At 41.7% G+C, this 20,251-nt stretch overlaps 1 protein-coding gene across 2 annotated transcripts in view; it reads left to right on the forward strand.

The window, feature by feature from the left end:
- The window catches only part of BANP (BTG3 associated nuclear protein), a 164,217-nt gene that overhangs the window by 35,248 nt on the left and 108,718 nt on the right, over nucleotides 1–20,251 (forward strand). For both annotated transcript variants that reach the window (XM_054170127.1, XM_054170128.1), the window contains exons 5-7: nucleotides 262–384; nucleotides 1,979–2,154; nucleotides 15,534–15,773. In XM_054170127.1, coding sequence (XP_054026102.1) covers nucleotides 262–384; nucleotides 1,979–2,154; nucleotides 15,534–15,773 — 539 coding nt within the window. The remainder of the gene's footprint in view (nucleotides 1–261; nucleotides 385–1,978; nucleotides 2,155–15,533; nucleotides 15,774–20,251) is intronic.

Here is a 20,251-nt window from a genome sequence, read left to right on the forward strand (position 1 = left end):
GTTTGCCAGGGGTCATGGGCTTAATTCCATTGAAGCCATCTCTCATGTGAAAGAATTTGAGTGCTTAAAATGGTCCAGATGTCAAATTCGATGGATTACCTACTTCAGCCTATGTTACATCAGCACAATGCTGGGAGAGCAAGGCTTGGAGGCAGCCTCTGGTTTTATGTTGACTCTTTAATCCACAAGCCTGTGTTAATGTTGTATTTGTAAGGTTTGCTCTTTAACATTCCATTTTCCTGTCTGATTTTTGCCTTGTAGTGTTGTCCCTCAGACCACGGTAATCCTGAACAACGACCGGCAGAACTCAATCGTTGCCAAGATGGTTGGGCAGGAAGAGCCACTGAGCAGAGCAGCAGATTCTCTGGAAAATATCCTTAGCAAGTTAGTAGCAGTTACAGGAATTCTTCCCCTTCTCCCCTTCCTTTGACAGATCAATGTCAATCTCTGCAGCAATTTGAAGTGCAAAATGAGGAACGTTCTAGGTAACAGTGGGGGAGAAACATTGAACTGACACTTGAATATCCTATCAGGCTGATAGTTCTGCCTAAGGAAACCTTAGGTCAGCAGTAAAGGTACAGAACAATGCTTCACTCCTGGTGGGAAGAGAACATCTTGGAGGATCTGGGATTAGTTCATTGTTACTTGACAGCTGACAGTTGAAGAGTAGTGTGCCTGGGGCTATGTATTTTTTACATGGATGCACAATCACTTGGGAACCTGCCAAGATCCTGCATTAAACCTGCTGAAGAAGGAATCTAGAATCATAGAATCAATAAGGTTGGAAAAGACCTCAGAGTTCATCAAGTCCAACCTATCACCCAACAGCTCATGACTAACTAAACCGTGGCTTCAAGTGCCACGTCCAGTCCCTTTTTGAACACCTCCAGGGATGATGACTCCACCACCTCCCTGGGCAGCACGTCCCAATGGCAAATTACTCTTTCAGTGAAGAACTTTCTCTTGACCTCAAGCCTAAACTTCCCCTTGCGTAGCTTGAGACTGTGTCCTCTTGTCCTGGTGCTGATTGCCTGGGAGAAGAGACCAACCCCCACCTGGCTACAACGTCCCTTCAGGTAGTTGTAGACAGCAGTATGGTTTCCCTTGAGCCTTCTCTTCTCCAGGCTAAACAACCCCAGCTCCCTTAGCCTCTCCTCCCAGGGCTTGTGCTCAAGGTCTTGTTGCCCTTCTCCGGACATGTTCAAGAGTCTCAATATCCTTCTTAAATTGAGGGGCCCACAATTGAACATAGTACTCAAGGTGTGGCCTAACCAGTGCTGAGTACAGGGGCACAATGAGCTCCCTGCTCCTGCTGGCCACACTATTTCTGATGCAGGCCAGGATGCCATTGGCCATCTTGGTCACCTGGGCACACTGCTAGCTCATGTTCAGCAAGCTGTCAACCAGTACCCCCAGTTCCCTTTCTGCCTGGCTGCTGTCCAGCCACTCCAACCCCAGCCTGTAGTGCTGCATGGGGTTGTTGTGACCAAAGTGCAGCACCTGGTGCTTGGACTTGTTAAATAACATCACGTTGGACTCTGCCCATCTGTCCAGCCTGTCAAAATCCCTCTGGAGAGCCCTTCCACCCTCTCACAGATCAACACCTGCTCCCAACTTGGTGTTGTCGTACACAGCAGCCCAGCGAGGCTTGCACTATTTAAAGCAAATTTTAGGTTGAACTGGAGATTCTGGGTAGAAAATGCATTTAAATAGTTTAAAAAAAAAATAAATTATGTAAATATTTATTTTATTTGCCACTAGAAAGTGGCAGCTTAGAAAGTTTGCACCTTAAAAGTTTTCTCCTTCTGCTATTTTCCTTCTGTTTTGTTGGATAGCTCCAAGTTATGATTGGGAGTAGGCTTGTTTGCAGGAGGATCATTTAATTTTGTCAATTAGTGATTTTAATTGTCTGATAACAATGCTGTTCCTGATTAAGGGCTGTGTTTCCCCCAACTCATGTCCTTTTTTTTCTCTGCAGTGCTGTTCCTGGCCGTAGGCAGAACACCATAGTGGTGAAAGTTCCAGGGCATGACGACAGCCACAATGAAGATGGAGAGAGTGGCTCTGAGGCCAGTGACTCAGTTTCCAACAGTGGACAATTAGGAAGCCAAAGCATTGGGAACAATGTCACGCTTATTACGCTGAACTCTGAAGGTATGCTGACCTAACTACTTGAGCCAAGTAAATGTGGTGGTAGAATGAAATAAGATTCATGTGGAAGCTTCAAAGATCATTGAATTGTTAGGCAGTACAGCAAGCACCATGTAGGAGGGAATGAATCTGGAGGAATCACTTCATGGAATCATAGAATGGCTTAGGTTGGAAGGGACCTTAGAGATCATCTACTCCAAAATTCCTGCCATGGGCAGGGACATCTCTCAACTAGACTCGTGTGGTCAAGGCCTCATCCAACCTGGCCTTGAACACCCCCAGTGAGAGGCATCCATAACCTTCTTGGACAACTTATTCCAGAGTCCTAACACCCTTGTACTGAAGAACTTCTTCCTTAGATCCCATCTAAACCTATTGTCCCTCAGTTTAAAACCATTCCCTCCTCTTCTATTGCTTGACACCCTCTCCAGGTTTCCTGTGTGTAAAGGACACTGAGTTTTAGGTGATAACAACATAATAAATTAGACTTTATGATCAGTTTGAAAGAGTCAGTGATGATTCTTTTTTATACACACATATAGTTTGAATCCTAGACTTCAGTTTAATTTTTTAACTACTTTTAAAAGCATATTTATTGAATATTTAGCTAAGGGATGTAATCATTCATATTTACATTCATAAACCAGAGAAGACTAAGTTGCCTCAGGAAATTATTGCAGCAGAATGTTCTTAGGAGGTGATGTTTGTACTTGAAGGTCTTTTCCAACCTGGTCTGGTCTATTCTATTCTATGAAGTAAATGTGTTGTGTTTTTGATCTCTACCATTGAAACGAAAGACTCTAATTTAGGAGTGATTCTGTTTCTTCTTCATCATGTCCAGCCATTGGTAAAAACCATGTTGAGTGTGAACAGGATAGGATCAATTAATGGTGAGGATTCATTAAAGATGGCCTGAAATTGAGTATTGCAAAGTTAATTCAAAGATTTGGGGACTAAGAATGGAACAAATTGCTTTAAACTTTTGATACTTAGAATTCTGACTTCAGAAGTCAGTCTACTGAAAGTTTTAAGGCACCTGAACCTGAGATTTTTTGACTTGTATGGATGCTCACACAACATGCACATTCTAAAGAGCTTTTAGGTTCTGTCCTGTTTGTATGTTGTGAGACACAGCTGGTGCTGAAGGGTATTTCATTTTGGGTCAGTGGGGAATTGGAGGAGACTGAGGCTGTCTGAGGAGTTTGGCTCAAAAAAAAAAAAGGAAGAATAAAAGATCAGGTTGCAGATAGGGCTGATAGTGGATGTGCAGATGCATATAAAATGTGCTTTTTGTGGAGTCTGTTAATATTTCATACAGCTTGGTGTCAGCTATGCCAGGATAAAAGCTGCTAACACAAGAAGGGTGTTTGCTGCATAATGCCCTTTTTGACTTGATTGTTTGGCACCGATGCACACGGACAGATGTGATGTTGGCCTTTTATGCCATTGTTGGATATGGAAATGTTGCAGAAACAGCTAATCCATTAATGTCTTCAGATCTGACTTTCTTCAGACCTCTAGAAGACTCATCCATTAAAAATCTCTGCGAGACTGATGAATGCTTTGAGAATCAGATTAGTAACCCCCCCACACCTATGCTGCCTTGCCCTCGTGAAGATGAGAGCAGACCACTTGTACAGAAGGAATGCTAAGTGAAGTAGCCTGCAGGTTGTCCCCAAAATTAAATTATTAATAAAGGAAGTGCTGAAGAATAATAGGTCTGTTGTGCAGTCTCATTTTCTTCAGCAGTAAAAGGCAAAAGTGGCAGCAGCCATCAGCTTGTTTTCATTGTCTGTGGAAGAATTCTGAGTGACTTTGAGTTGCTCAAAGGAATCTTGATGGTAAAATAGGAGGGCCTGGGCACGGTGCACTTCAGCTTTCATGGACTGAAACTAAACAACAGGTTTTCAGTATGACTTCCATCTGTTTTCTTGTGTCTAGAAAGCAAAACTAACCCATGTTTATAGTTGGGCTTTAGCTGACTTTAGATATGGCATTGACCTGTGGATATTTTCAGCATTTAGTTAACAGATTTATATGAAGGTTATTTGCTCTCAGATGGCAGTTTTCAGAGAGCATTTAATCACCCCATGTAGTTCTAAAAATATTAGTATTACTGCCTTTCTGTTCCTGAAAAATAATTGCACAGAAGTCTGGAGCCCAGTTCCAATAGTGGCCTAGAATAAAGGTTTGGTTTATTTTGCTGACTGGACGCTGTGACTTGATTTGCTCTTTTTACTTGTGCAGTAAAAGTGTGTTCTCCCTTTTGTTTGAGCAACAGTTCCTTTGTTCTTTCAGAAAACTGGAGATGCTCACCCATTTTACAGCTGCATCTAATGATCTGCAAAGCATTGATTTGAAGATGCAGCATTTATCACGAACCAAAAGCACCTAGAGCTACTCATTTTGCCTCATTTTTGGTGCAATTCTGTGTGTTTTTTCCCAGTTTTCACTTTGGAATAATTAATATTCCTTCACATAGGGATGATACTAGAAATATCAACACCTGATATAGTCACTGGGTTGCAGTTCTGACAGTGGTGTTCATGAAGCTAGCTTGCACAACTGAAGATAAAACCTAGCAAGAATAGAATTGTTCAGTATCAAATTATCAGTGTAAAATCAAATTAAAATAGCCTAGAAGCTTACTAGCAAGTGATTTACTTGGGGTTTTTTATTAATGCAATGTTTTTGGCATGGAAAATATCAATTGTATCCTCAGCCAGTCAACTTGGAAATAGTGGGGTTTTTTCATTGAACATGTAATTTTACCCCACAGATATTAGTAACTGTCAGAAGTGATTAGTTTGTTGTTTTGAGTGCACATTAGTGTGGTTTTCCTGCTGTAGCTTTGTTGCAGTCCAAGTGGATCTGCTGGGGAAGTGTTAGTAAGGATGTATAAACAGCAGTGTAAGTTTATAACCTCATTCTTTAGATATAAGAGTGCTTTCCTACAAATGGGAGGATAATTTAATACTATGGTCAGAGTTCAAAGCCTTCATTTACCAAGCTAATTCTTTAAGAAGTTACCTTCTTCCAGAAGCACTGTTTGAAAGAACCAAAGGCTGCTGAGCCTCTCAGCTTAAATGGGGATGGGACATTGACTTAAACCTCACCAGCTGGGAATCTTTGGTTTCTGGGGATCTGGATTGGAGCTTTCATTTAAATCCTAAGACTATTCCCCCCTCCCCCCCTTCCCTGAAACAAACACAAGTGTGAAGAAGCCCAGGTGTGTGACCCACTACAGAACTTACAATTTGAGTAGAAATAAAAATCAGAAAAATCTTAAAACAAGAAACATAAACCCTACCAAATCAAACTGTCCAAATTGTCCTGTTCTGGTAATTTAAACTACTCCAGCAATGCTAAAATGCGCTGAAGAACTTCTTCCTAAGATCCAGTCTGAACCTACTCTCCCTCAGCTTAAAACCATTCCCTCTTGTCTTGTCAGTAGATGTCTACCCTTATGAAAAGTTCTCCAGCCTTCCTGTAGGTTCCCTTCAGGTATTGGAAGGCAGCTCTAAGGTCCCCCCAGAGTCTTTTCTTTTTCAGGCTGACCAACCCCAGGTGTCTCATCCTATCCTCATAGCAGAGGTGTTTGCAGCCCTTGAATCATCTTTGTGGCCCTCTGAACTCGCTCCAGCAGGTCTGTGTCCTTCTTATGATGGGGGCATGAGAACCGGGTGCAGTATTCATGGTGGAGTCTCACAAGAGCAGATAGGGTTTGGGAGTCATTAAGTGTCACATACTAAACGTGCTGAAGTTGTTCTTTATTTTAATAGTTGCATGGGAATTTGTGTGCTAAATGAAATGATGGCACTATTCTGCTTTCCTCTTCACTTTCAGATACTTGTGCTTTCCTCTTACACTTTCAGGGTGGTAATGGAAGGAAAAGTTTAGATTGTGAAGTTATTTTGAGACTATTTTTCTGTGCTTTCAAGTTCTTATACATTTATAAAAGTCTGCAGACTTTGAGTTTCAGCAACCTAAAAGGCTACAGCTGATATTTGGTGTCCTTGCTGCACAAAACTCCCCGGTGAATCAATTCTTTAGGCCTTCCTGTCTCTGAAGATATCAATGCTAATTGATTGCGTCGTATGTAAGGCCTCGTGTAGTCTCAGTCCATGACAACTTTCATCCTAACATTCCTGAGTTCTTTTGGATTTTGCCTTCCACTGCACAAAGTAATACCATGAAGAACATTAGATCCATGTTAGTTTTAAATTACAGAAGATTTAAACCTATGTTATTAAGTACCTATACTCTTTTCTGGCTTTAATGAATTCTCTCATGCTGGTATGTGGCTGTAATCCTGTCAAGGATTGGTTTTCAATTGCCTAAGCTACAACCTGGCAACCGTATGGACTTTCATGCTCACCACAAAGCCGTTGCAAAAATATTCCAACATTCTCAAATGTATTTGTCTAAACTTTTTAACTGAAGAGTTTTAGCATTAGATAGAGAAAAGCAAGTTGTAGTAACTATGAGCAAATGAATGGTGAGTGGATTTTCAACTATTTTCGACACTTAAAAGTAGCCTTTAATGTTCCTAATAGATAACATCTGAGATGAAAATAATACACTTTTGGCTCCATTCCAGTTACTTCCCAACTCATTACTGTAGGGACTCCTCTCTGGCCTTAGAGAGCTGTTACAAAGAGAATTTTCCAAATGTGTCATTTTAGAATAGAATAGAATTAACCAGGTTGGAAAAGACCTTTGAGATCGAGTCCAGCCTATCACCCAACACCATCTAATCAATTAAACCATGACACCTAGCACCCCATCCAGTCTCTTCCTAAACACCTCCAGTGATGGTGACTCCACCACCACCCTGGGCAACCCGTTCCAATGGCCAATCAGTCTTTCTGTGAAGTATTTTAACCCCATCATCTTCTTGCATCCTTTCCCCTACCCCGTTGCACTTGTGTTCTGAAGTAAGACCTTGTACTCTGCCATCTCCCTCACTGTTTCGAGTCACTCTTCATTCCCCAGCCACAGGTTTCTTGCTTGTAGTGTTTTCATGGAGACTTTCATGCTTTCTGCTTCCCTCAGAGGAGATCCTCATAACTATTTATGCATTGTTGTCCATAATACTTGCTCTTAAAGTTGCCTTTTCTCATGGGGTTTACTTCTAAGATACTTTCGTTTAACCTACTCTTTGTTTTTTTTGGTGATGCCAACCATCTCAATGTTAAGTGATCATCTCCTGCCTGTAGGTGATCTATTTATTTGTCTTCTGCCTTTTTTTTGGATTGTAAAATAGCTGAGTGAGGACATTGTGCGTGTTCTGTACTTACGTGGTATCTTCTGCACCACTTCATTCTTATTGTTGTGTTTGTTCTGTACTTCTGTGGTATCTTCTGCACCACTTCATTCTTATTTAAGAGTATTACTCTCTTAGATTTGTAGGAAATAGTCAAAAACTGTGGCTGTTGTCCACAGTTTGTTGGGCAAACTGCTTGAAATTAGTCTACAAAAGGTCACAATTAATAAAGAACTCTTTCTGATAAATCTTGAGCTTGCACTGAAGAGCAGTGTCAGAGTTTTACATTAAGTATTATTTTGGCAAGAGATGTGTGCAAACAGCAGAAGGCAAGGAACAGATCATATCCAAATAGATTTTCTCATTAATTTGGGTAATAGTTTTGCTGTGATCAGGCAGTTTGGTATCATCTCCAAAGGTGCTGAAATGTGTTTTGAAAAACTTTATAAGCATTTACTCTTCAAAACTTCACATTAGAACACTAGTGAAAACAGAATTTTGCTTTAAATGCAGCTTATGTACATAGAAAGATGTTAACTTCAGCAGCTGCTTCAATTTAGCTCCACAAAGCTCAAGTGTTGAGTATTTCCTGTTCAACTGAGGACTGAGCTGTCTAAAGACACTGAGATACTTGCACACTTGCCTAGGAGATATCTGAGCATTATTTTGCTTAATACTAGATACTACTTTCAAGATACAGGAGACTTCATGATGTAAGGGATATTATAATAATACTCTTCTTACACATATTTGGTATCTGGTAACACTTAAAATATTTAATCTGTGACTTACTGTATAAGCAAAAGGAGCATCTGTTGCTCAGATATTAATGCAGGTTATGTTACTCTTCCAGATCTTCCACAATAGAGTCACTGTCCTATTTTTAATAAGGAAGGCAAAAAAAGCAGGACCTCTCATCTCTGTCCCATAAGAATGCCCCATTCAGCATTGCTGCACTGTTTTAAAAGCAGATATGTTTGAAAATGTCTTTACTAAAGCCAAGACTTTGAAATTGCAGAGAAAGGAACCCAGTGTCCTTAGTATCTCCTAAGCCTGTGAAATGCTATTCAACAGAGCACCACAAAAGCTGGTCTTAAGTGACACAAAGAAAATAACAGGATCTGTTGATTTACAGTTTGGTTCAGTGAACTTTACCCTCGATGCACTGGTGTGTGGTGTTTGGCACCATATGTGATAGTTTTGTGTCATAGCTGCTTGCGCCGCACTCCTTTTACGACCATCAAAAATCTAGAATGAGATATGTAGAGGTGCATTTTTTGAGAAGGGAAAGTTGGTCTTCAGAAGGTATGAATTAAAGGATGAATAACAGTTTAGTCAGCTGTAGAAGCTTAAAATCACAGAATTGTTTCAGTTGGATGAGACCTTTAACGTCATCAAGTCCAACTGTTAGCCCAGTGGTGGCAGATCATCACTAAACTGTGTCCCTCAGCAGCTTTGAAACCTCTCCAGGGATGGGGACTCCACCACCTGTCTGGGCAGCCTGTTCTAGGCCTTGACAGCCCTCAAAAGGAAGAATTTGTTCCCCATTTCCAACCTAAACCTCCCCTAGTGCAGCTTGAGGCAGTTTCCTCCTGTCTGTTCAACTTGGCGTCTGAAGCAGCCATCGTACAGTCGTGCTATAAACTAGCCCTCAGAATTTGCTTTCCAAATGTGATATCCAAGCTGCTCTTTGTATGTGGCCCAGCCTCACCTGCCCACAGGATTGCCCAGTTCACTGTAAAGTCCAGTCTCAGATGTTACATGATCATTTGCATCACTTTGCTTGTCCTGCCAACCTCATCATGACCAGATACAGACAGCAAGAACGACCTTGCAAATAGCAAACTTTTTGTACCTTAAACAATGCTGTAAGTAGCTGATGTGAAGACACAGGTGGGACTTCAAAAGCTTCAGCTGCTTATTAAACCCATAGAAAATGACAGGAATTGGGAGTTACTCTGGTTATAATTATTACTGGGCGCACACAAGTGAGCAATGGCTTCTTCTAGGTGTGTGTCAGAGTCATGTTTGGGTTTAACAGCTTGGACCAATGTGTAAAGTTAAATATAACGAAGGTAATGAACAAGAAAGTGGACAAAATCTAAATTAGAAATCCAATTTTCTGACAGGAACCACATGTTTAAAGAGCCATGGACTCATGGATTTCAATTTTCCCAATTTTACCTGGGTTATTATTTTTTTAAGCCAACCATTTTAAACTGCAGGTGATCACTTAGTCCTCACTTCTTACACCTTTTGAATAAGCTCCCTGGCCTTCCATGAGTCATAAACCAAGTGAATCTCCTCTCTCTCGTGGATCTAACCATGTGCTAAAAATGAGGCTTTATTTTTAGCAAGTCATTTCACTGATGTTATGGTGAGACTCCTGTGCACACCATGATATTTGCTGAGACAGGAAGGCCTTGGTGCTGCCTATCTACATATATATTCTTTCAGGCTGTGTGTTGGCTATCAGGCAACTGAAGAAACCATGAGATACTTCAGATATATTGTTAGAATGTCTTATATAGCATTCCAGTCCTCTAACTTAAAAGCTTAGAAGTTCTTAGAACTAAGAACTGAGTTCTTAGAACTAACTTAGAACTGCTTAGAAGCTAACTGGAGCTTTGGCTCCATTAGCCAAATCCTGCATGCTGTACAGAGCCCAATAGCTGGAGCACAGGATTCTTCTGGCCACCTTTCTTTCACATTTACATGGAAATTAAACTGGTTTTTTCTCTACAGGAATAGTAAGTGAAAAACTCCAGTTCTCTGTCCAGGGTTTCTGATCTTCATGGACGTGTGTGCGTGATGTATGCTTCCTTCTGCCAAAACTCCCAGCTTCTTAACTGCTTTTTGTGGTGGGAGGAGGTTTTGGTGTATTTAGCTTTAAAGCCAGATCTTAATCTTCCTTTTAGCACAAGCTTTAAATCAGATTCCTGGATGTGTAGGCTAATATATAGCCTGATTGTCACTCTGTTCCTTGTATTTAATGATTGATGGTTAATAAAGTCTGTCAGTAAATCACTACCTCTGTGAGCTCCTGCAGGGGCAAAGGACTTGTGCTAATTGGCAGGAGTTTAATGAAAATGATGATGTTGAATCTTTTGCACAAGAGCCAAAATACTTTTTAATTTCACTAGAAATGAGGGCTTATTTGTGTAGGTTAGCATTTTGGGTGTTGTTTTTTAAGGTTGATCCATCTTTCTGCCTTTACACTGCAGCTCCCAGCTGTTCTTCTCTGCTGCAAATGCCAGATGTGCACCCAGCCTCGTTAGTAAAATAAACACAATGCCTCAGAATAATGGAAGGTGTTAATTCAAGTGTTTATGTGGGCAGGTGTTTCCTTTTGTTTTTCCTGGTGTAAAAGGAGTGACTGGCAGCATCTTGTGAGAGCAGAGCCTGGTTTAGCCTCTAGTCCTACTGCTAATGCTCCCAGATCCAACCAGGGGAGGTGTCCCGATGGGAAGACGTGAGGAACAGTTAAATGTCTGTCATCTCCCTGGGTGGGAGAACACAGACACACGTCGAGGAGGAGTCTGAAAGCTGCAGCAGTTCCTGTCTGGTTTTTGTTCACTTGACTTGGGTTTTCTTGATCCTGGCCCCAACACTCACTTGCACTGTTTCCATAGAAATCCTTGTTTGTGCAGCAGCCCCAGCCACCTCCCATCTTCCCTCATGTCCCTGCAGAAACAGAGGAACGGTCAACTGCCTTGGGAGATAAAAGAAATGGACTTAATACAGGAAAAAAGATTTGAAAACAGCATTGAAAAGCAAACTAGTTCTGGATTTTGTAGACTGGAGATAAAGGCAGATTTTCTCATCTCTTAAAAAAAACAACCCACCAAACACTGAAGAGAGCTAGAAATTAGGCTGTCTGTCATTGAAATGAGCTGCTGAGTACAGAGAGGAAATCAGATAAAAATGTCAGGACTTCTAACACTGTAAGTAGAAATGATCAAGAGCCACTTCTCTTATGATTGAATATTTGACTTCAAGAAATGCAAGGAAGTACCTTTCCACACAGCACTCAAAAAGCATTCAAAATGCAGCAACGCCAGTAGGAGAATTAACAAAAGAAAATTACTCCAGGGCAAAACAGAGGTGCATTGATCAGCTGAGTTACAGATGAGCATGTGCATTTATGCCTCAGTATTTTTGAGAAGTGTGTGCTTTGACTGTGTTATCCCTCCATAACCCTTCATGTTAATTCTGTTCCTTTAAGGAACAGAAGCTATGTGTGATTGTACAGTGCCTAGTGGAGTCCTGACTTTGTATCGGGTTATTTGGCTACATTAAGCCAGAACTCCTGGTTTTACTGCTGGAAGGAGGATAAATCCAGGATTCCCAGATGAAGTATTGCAGGGAAAGATGACAGTTTGCAGGCTGTGAGATAATATTGAAGAAATTTGGCTTTAAGGTGGAAGAAATCATGGCTTCAAGCTGGAAGAGGGTAGATTTAGACTGGATATTAGGAAGAAATTCTTTACAGGGAGTGTGGTGAGACACTGAAACAGGTTGCCCAGGGAGGCTGTGGATGCCCCCTCCCTGGATGTCTTCAAATCCAGGTTGGAAGAGGCCTTGAGAAACCTGGTCTAGTGGAAAGTGCCTGCCCATGGCATTGGGCAGGGATGCGACTAGATGATCTTTAAGGTCCCTCCGGTCCAAATGATTATATGATTCTGTTGCATGTAGGTACTAAACAACCTGATTCAGCTACAGTCCATCTAGATACTGCCTAGAATGCCTGGGTGAAGAACCATTTTGGTAAGCATAAAAAAGTGTTTGAGTGCTTGGAAATTCAAATGATGCAGCTTAAATCATTAGTATTCATGTACTTAATCATTCAGAGAGAACTTCCATCAGACTGACTTTTTCCCTTTTCCCTACTCAGCCTGCCTTCTCCCATCCTACACCACTTGGAATGGTTTAGGTTGGAAGGGACCTTGGAGATCATGAAGTTCCAGCCCTCCTGCTGCTAGACCAGCTTGCTCAAGGCAAGATGCAAGACCCAGCCCTGTTTTCAAAACTACTTTTACAGCTTGGTCTTCAAATAACCTCCTCTCCTATTGCATCTTCCAAACTCAGATGGGATTTTATTATCAGAGCAGTTCTGTTTCCCTCATAAGTGGCACTGCACTTCCTCTCTTCACCATTTTTTTTTTGGTGCCAGCCTCTTTGTATGTGCTCTATGTGAAGTGCCAGATGTGTGGGCAGGCTGGTAGACATTGCATTTGGTAAGGAACAGCTCAGCTGATGTGCCCTCAAATTGCCGCAGCGAGACGGCAGAGTTGCGGTTAACTTCAGTCACACAGGTTCCACTTAATGCAAAACGATTATGAAACAAAATTCCCTTTCTGTTGAAGCTTGCTTTTTTTTTTTTTTTTTTTAGGCAGAAGGAAAATGCAAGAGATAATTTAATGTGGGGCCTGTGTTCATAGGTCAGAATAGCAGGAGAGTGTCTTTTTTTCCAGGCTAACGCAATAAAAGAGCAGTTGCATGTGGTAAAAACGGTATGTTCTGGACTCTCTGCCAGTAAAAAAGAGAGGGAAAAAAAGAGAAGATTATTTTGCAAATTGAACAAAAAAGTAAAATCTCTGGTTCCTGTAGGTTGGTTGAGTTTGTTAAACCAGTCTGCAGGTGAGAGGTGTCCCATAAGTAGTAATAAACCCTAACGGTAGGTGTGTGAGCTGGTAAGGCAGCAGGGTGTAGAAGCATTCCTAGAGTCTCTGTGAAGAGCCCAACACATTTGTCCCGAGATGTCTTTTGCTTTTCCGGCTCTGCCCCAATTTTTATGAAGCAGTCAGTTTATCTTTGGGAACAGACTGCTGTTTTCCATGATAATGCTAACCGCACTTGTGGGGAAGCCAGACACAGTGGCATTCAAAACAAGCTGCAATTAATTCGAACCACCTTGGTTTTCAGATGGCACTTGGTATGGTGAGCAGAAAGCAGCTAGTGTGTCCTGTTACGCAGTTCAGGGTAAAAAGTGAGGTCCAGATAAATAGATATATTAAAAAAATACTGTATAAAAATAGAACATGAAGTCTGGTTTCAACAGAAAAAGGTTTGAGGGACCAGCTGCTACACACATCAGCATTAAATATTTCTCCTTATGAATGATTGCAGTTGATAATCTGATGTTTCTAATGATATCTTGGGATTGCATAAGCTAACATTTGCTTCACACTGTCATTATTCATTGCAATAAACTTGCATCTGACATATGGTATGACTCAACCCAAAGGTCATGTTAGAAAAGTGGTTTTTAGCATTTTGGGTTGCTTTTATGTTAGGTTTTATTCCATACTTTTGGCTTGTAGTCTAGTAAAATGCAGCCTGCTTAACCTGTGGCAGCACTTGGAAATAAAGATGCTGCTTGCTCAGGGGTGCTGTTCCATGTGAAAAGGTTATGCTCATCTGTCTGAACTCTGTCACCCTGTTTTTGGAGCTAGAAGGATTATGGAAACCAGGAATTTGTGACTTTGTATGTACCATGAAATTCTAAAAGCAGTTAATGAAAGATAAATCACATCACTGAAAGACTTGTTCACATTTTCGCTCTTCTGAAGGTGTGTAAAGCAATAATGAAATATTTCAAAGCTCTATTATGGAAGGGCTAAGTGACTTCTAAGTCAGGAAGCTGTGTTTTACTCTTCAGAGTTGAGCAAACACAGAAATCACATCCAAATGGGCTGTGTCAGTGAACAAAGAAGTGGCAGTGGAATGTTGTTCTAGCCAGGTCCTATTAGCGTCTCCTGGAAATTGTTATTACCTGGCATGAGAGTCTTCTCTGAAGTCCTGTGTTGCATCCTCCACTTCAGCAGGGATTGGTCATCCTTATGAGCTGTGTGTAAGTTTCTGGTTAGCCTTGAATCCACTAACTTTTGACTTTGCCTGCAAAGATTAACTTGCAGTGAGGGCTTAGTATTCCCCATAAAACAATTGCCTTTTTGGTTTTTTCCCTGTCAAAATGAAAGGCTGGGACAGAGATCAAAAAAACTTCTTTCTGTATGAAATGTTTGTGTGTCCACAAGGGAGGTTAGGTATGGTTCTTCTGTAAATGACCTTGTGCTTGGATAGAAGGGAAGGTGATTAATGGTTGAGTCATTATCTGTACGCTGGGCCTGCTCCTTGCTAAATTGTGTTTAGGAAATCCTGTAAACTTTCTGGCCAGTAAATCTGAGGACTGACCAGAATTCTGACTTCAGATGTTCTGCTACATTTGGAATGATTGTCATTGTTTAAAACACTCTTGAAAAAAGTGATTCAGTAAGGTACTGCTCACTATTTATGGTAATTTCTCAGATTTATCATCTTCCTTAGGCTCGTTTTGATCTGATGCTTTGGGGAACAAATGTGGTTCAGAGCTTCTTGAAATGAGCTGTACTTTAAGGATGTTACAAGGTTGCAGTAATCATTTTTAGGGGATGACTCACTTGATGAATGAGGACACTGTGAATATGGTGTGTGCTCTCTTCAGCTCTTGGCCTCTGGTATGAGGCACTTCAAAAAGAGATCCAAGAGCACGTTAGACATCTGGATTAACTGCACCAGTTCCTTGTGTAGGCCAGAACATAATGGCAATAACCTTGGGTCACCATTGGTGTGGATTTGAGAACAACTTTTTATCTATAGCAAATCTTGTGAGCCATTAGTCATGCTAAATTCTGAAGTTTATGGAGACTATGAAGAAAACCTGGTCTAGCAGGAGGTGTCCCTGCCCATGACAGGGGGTTTGGAATTAGATGATCCTTAAGGTTCCTTCCAACCCAAACTATTTTGTGATTCTTGAGACTCTTGGAATTTTAGGATTAATAATAAAATCCCATCTGAGTTTGGAAGATGCAATAGGAGAGGAGGTTATTTGAAGACCAAGCTGTAAAAGTAGTTTTGAAAACTGGGCTGGGTCTTGCATCTTGCCTTGAGCAAACCTGGTCTAGTGGAAGGTGTCCCTGCCCACGGCAGGAGGGTTGGAACTTCATGATCTCCAAGGTCCCTTCCAACCTAAACCATTCTGTGAATCTATACATTTAAGAAAAGTTGACTGAAAATTGAACTTGACTGCTTCTGTCTCCTGTGCCACAACTAGACATTCCCTGATCTCTCTTTGCAGAGGATTACCCCAACGGGACGTGGCTCGGCGATGAGAACAACCCCGAGATGCGGGTGCGTTGCCCCATCACCCCTGCCGACATGCTGCACATCAGCACCAACTGCCGCACAGCCGAGAAGATGGCTCTGACGTTGCTTGATTACCTCTTCCATCGGGAAATTCAGGCCATCTCCAACCTTTCAGGCCAGGGGAAGCACGGGAAGAAGCAACTGGATCCTCTCATGATTTATGGAATTCGCTGTGAGTATAACACCAAAACTTGTTGAGTTTACGCTGTGCAGAGAAGGCAGAGAGCGTCTGCTACTTGAGGTCAAGCTGTGTTTTGTAAGAATGGGGTAATGGGGTATGCCCTGGTGTTGCCAGACAGCTGGTTTGTTAGTTTATTATTTATGTATTGGGGGGTTTTTTAATGAAGGAATCCGAATAGAATAGAATACAATAAACCAGGTTGGAAGAGACCTTCGAGATCATTGCATCCAACCTATCATCCAACACCACCTAACCAACTAAACCATGAAACCAAGCACCCTATCAAGTCTCCTCCTGAACACCTCCAATGATGGTGACTCCACCACCACCCCAGGCAGCCCCTTCCAATGGGAAATCACTCTCTTTGTGTGGAATTTCTTCCTAACCTCCAGCCTAAACCTCCCCTGGTGCAGCTTGAGACTCTGTCCTCTTGTTCTGGTGCTGGTTGCCTGGGAGAAGAGACCAACCTCCACCTGTCTACAACTTCCTTTCAGGTAGTTGTGGACAGCAATAAGGTCTCACCTGAGCCTCCTCTTCTCCAGGCTAAGCAACCCCAATTCCCTCAGCCTCTCCTCATAGAGCTTGTGTTCCAAACCCCTCCCCAACTTTGTTGCCCTTTTCTGGACACCTTCCAGCAAGTCAACATCTTTCCTAAACTGAGGGGCCCAGAACTGGACACAGCTTTGATTTAGTTCATTGTGGATGTTCACCAGAAATTCTTCAATCTTGAAATCTGAATTCAGGTTTCTTTGTAACTGCCAGTTGTGAGCTTGCCAAGTGTAGTGAATATTGGAGAGACAGTCCTTTCTTGGACTGTGGAGCAAACAATGAACCAAGTTATACAGATTTAAGTATTGGTCAAATGTTCAAAAGGGTGTGGTCTTGACGGTCGGGGTTTTTTGCTTCCATTTGTCTGTTGATTCAAAAGATTTGCTGATGTTGAGATGAAAGAAATTTGCAGTCCCTCCTAAAGGAGACATTGAGTGTCACAAAGTCTGTGGATTTATAATGAGAATTGATATGATGCTAATGTTTGCTCCAGGGTGCATGCTTAGACTGCCCAGTGAAACAGTTGAGTCATCATCCCCGGAGGTGTTTAAAAGCTGCGTAGATGTGGTGCTGAGGGACATGGTCAAGCAGCAGACTTGGTAGTGTTGGGTTAATAATGGTTGGACTCAATGATCTTAAAGATCTTTTCCAGTCTAAACAATTCTGTGATTCTTTTGGTTATTAAACCTATTCTGCAGTAACAAACAGATGTTACTTAAACTGAAGATGCAAATTCTTGTCAGTTTAGGAGAAATCAAATGTATTTCTCATCTAAAGTGGAGAAGAATTTGGACATAGGCATCTTGGACATTAGGAAGAAGTTCTTTGGGCATTAGGAAATTCTTTACTCTGAGGGTGGTGGAACACTGGAACAGGTTGCCCAGAGAGGTGATGTAGGCCCTGTCCCTGGAGACGTTCCAAGTCAGGCTTGATGGGGTTCTGTGCAGCTTGATCTAATTGGGCATGCCCCTGCTGACTGCAGAGGGGTTGGACTAGATAACTTTGAGGCCCCTTCCAACCTAGTGCTTTCTGTGATCGTGTTCTGATGTGGTGACTTCTTGAAGAGTATTGCTCAGGGAATACCTTGAGGACAGCCCTGTCTGTTCCATGTGCTGTGGTACAAATATTTTCCAGTAAAGGAAGTTGGCAAAGGCCTCTCAAACAGCCAAACATCCGATCGAAGTGTTCCAGCTCTCGGGTGAATGTAAGGAGGAAACAGATTTAAGTGTTAGTGTGGAATTATTAGAGTCTCAAAATGACCATCATTACTAATTGAACTGGATTTTAATATACCAGTAGATCTCATTGCTGAAAGGTTCTTTACGTCGGTCACTCGTGGATTAGTAGAGTGGGAGTATTTTGTTGTGCTGGAGTGTTTTGTTTGTGATTGCCAATTCAAAATGCCAGTTAAGGCTTAAGAACACAGCCAGAGAGAGGTGAGTTTGAATGGTGGTTGAAGAATTGGATGGTTTGGGTTTATGCTCGGTTAGGGCAATACATTTAAGTGTTACATGGAAGAAAACATGACAAATATTTAATGCTGACCCTGCTGAGCTTTGCACTGAACTGAGGGTTAGACTGGAACTTAGGAATAAGTTGTTCAGTGTGAGGGTGTTGAGCCTCTGGAACAGGTTGCCCAGGGAGGTTGTGGATGCCTCCTCCCTGGGGGTGATGAAGGCCAGGTTGGATGAGGTCTTGAGCAGATGAGTCTAGTTGAGAGGTGTCGCTGCCCATAGTGGGGAGGTTGGAGCAGGTGATCTCTGAGGTACCTTCCATCCTAAGCCATTCCGTGATTATGATTCAAAGTGATTTTGATCTTCAAAACCTTTTTCTCTGTTATCAGTGTAAATGACCTTGTTCCACTGTGGTTTTGTGACTTCAATAGATTTTTGTCACCGGTAGAAACCCTGCTCCATTGTTAAAGCAGGTCACTAGCAGCCCTTTCCCCTGTTGTTTCAATCTGTGAGTTTATAACTATTTGTGTAGCAAGAACAGCTCTTTGAAAATATGAGCACAGGGGAGGAATGCATTCATTTGACTGAATGCTCAAGCTAGGGATTATGTCATTTCTGTGAGGCATTCTAACCGTGAAGAAATTGGATTGCGGAAGTGATCCCTGCAGTTGGCAAAGGTCTGCAATGGCAGAAACATCCTGACAGTGGATTAGAAGCAGCAGCATTCTGAAGGATGGGCAGAGAAACCACTCTTTGTGCCTTTGATGTCATAGCATGGTTTAGAAAGTCTGAGATGCAAGTATCTGAAACCATCTTCTTATTTTTTTTCTCCATGTTGACAGAGCATTGCTTTCTTTTGGAACTCAATCCAGAACTAACCAGGGTTCTTGTGAGCCCTCTAGAAAAAACATGCCCTGTGTGAATCTGACCAGAGTTTACTTTGTTGGGTACCTAAATGCTACCAGTTACTGAGATATTTGCTGTCAGCAGTGACAAAGAAACCTGTGGCAACAGATGAGGGTGTAAACTTGATGAAGCAGCAAATCTAATAACAACAACATTGGTCCAGAAATGATTTAATGTAATAATCTAATATGCCATCACTGTGAATAATGAAGTTGAAATGCGATGTGACTTCAGAGGCCTGCATATGAATTTGCTGTAATGTGGGTTAGCATATGGATGCCTCATAATTTGGGAGGATAAAGTTCAGGCCATGCTCAGTTCACCCCATTCCTGTTGAATTCAGCTGTGCCACCTGCTTTGTCAGGGAGACGCTGGGGAGAGCCCTGCCATGTCCTACCTGCTCTGCTTTGCCAGTCCACAGCCCATCTGCTTTTTATTGGTGAAGTGCTGTTACATAAAACCTACCAAACACTGAGTGCAGCACTAATGTGGGAACTGAATTAGGTTGTTGTGCTAACACTGTGGTTTGTTTCTGCTCTGAGCAGCAATGCTGTGATGCATCAGTTGAAACTTAAATGAAACAATCGAATGTCATCAGCGTCACGTTTGCCAGTCAGAGCGAGAAAAGCTCAGGCCAGGAGAAAGGATTTTATTTTTCCTTTTGCTTCAGTTCTGGCCAGTGGAAAGATCTTCTAGGAGAAAAAGAGAATACCAACCAAATCTGTGTTTAATAGAGGGACCGTTTTATGTAATATGCAGAAACTATAGGACACGAAGAGCTGTATGTTTATTAAGAATTCCTGATGTGCTGTGTTAGGTTTACCGCAAAAGAGATGAAAGTTTGTCTTTGGAAGTATAAATTTTCACTTGTGGAATACATTTGCTAGTGGGGTGGCAGTGGTATTGCAGAGAGCTTTTGGGCAAGAAACCAAAATGACTTAAACACACTGTGTGTCATTAAGTAGCTCATTACTTCAGCCCTACTAAAAATATAGACGTTCTCTGGTGAAACACGATATAAGAATATCCACAGTTATAATTTGCTTTGTGCAGCAGAAAATAGAGATTTAGCTCTTTTAAGGCTTTACTGCAGTTTCTACAAATGAGTTTGAAAAACCAGATCTCCAAACTCAGAGTTTTGCATTTAGGAGAACCTTCAGAAAACAAAGACTGATTTTCCCACGTCATCCTGAAAAAAAAATTGAGAGGGGATTTCTGATGTTAGGAAAAGATCTATCAATAGTTCTTACTCTGAGTAAATGAAAACAAAGTAATATTATTTCCTACATGTGCAGCTCATGGTGTGCCACTTGTGTGAGAGCCTCTTGCACTTGCACATGTGTTTTTGCAGCCTTGCTAATTAATTAATTTGGAATGGGCTGCCCAGGGAGGTGGTGGAGTCACCATCCCTGGAGGTGTTCAAGAGGGGATTGGACGTGGCTCTTGGTGCCATGATTTAGTAGTCATGAGGTCTGTGGTGACAGGTTGGACTTGATGATCTTTGAGGTCTCTTCCAACCTTAGTGATTCTGTGATTATTTTTTAAGATACTTGGCTAATT

The sequence above is a fragment of the Dryobates pubescens genome, chromosome 19, assembly GCF_014839835.1.
Source record: "Dryobates pubescens isolate bDryPub1 chromosome 19, bDryPub1.pri, whole genome shotgun sequence".
Taxonomy (NCBI): Eukaryota; Metazoa; Chordata; class Aves; order Piciformes; family Picidae; genus Dryobates; species Dryobates pubescens.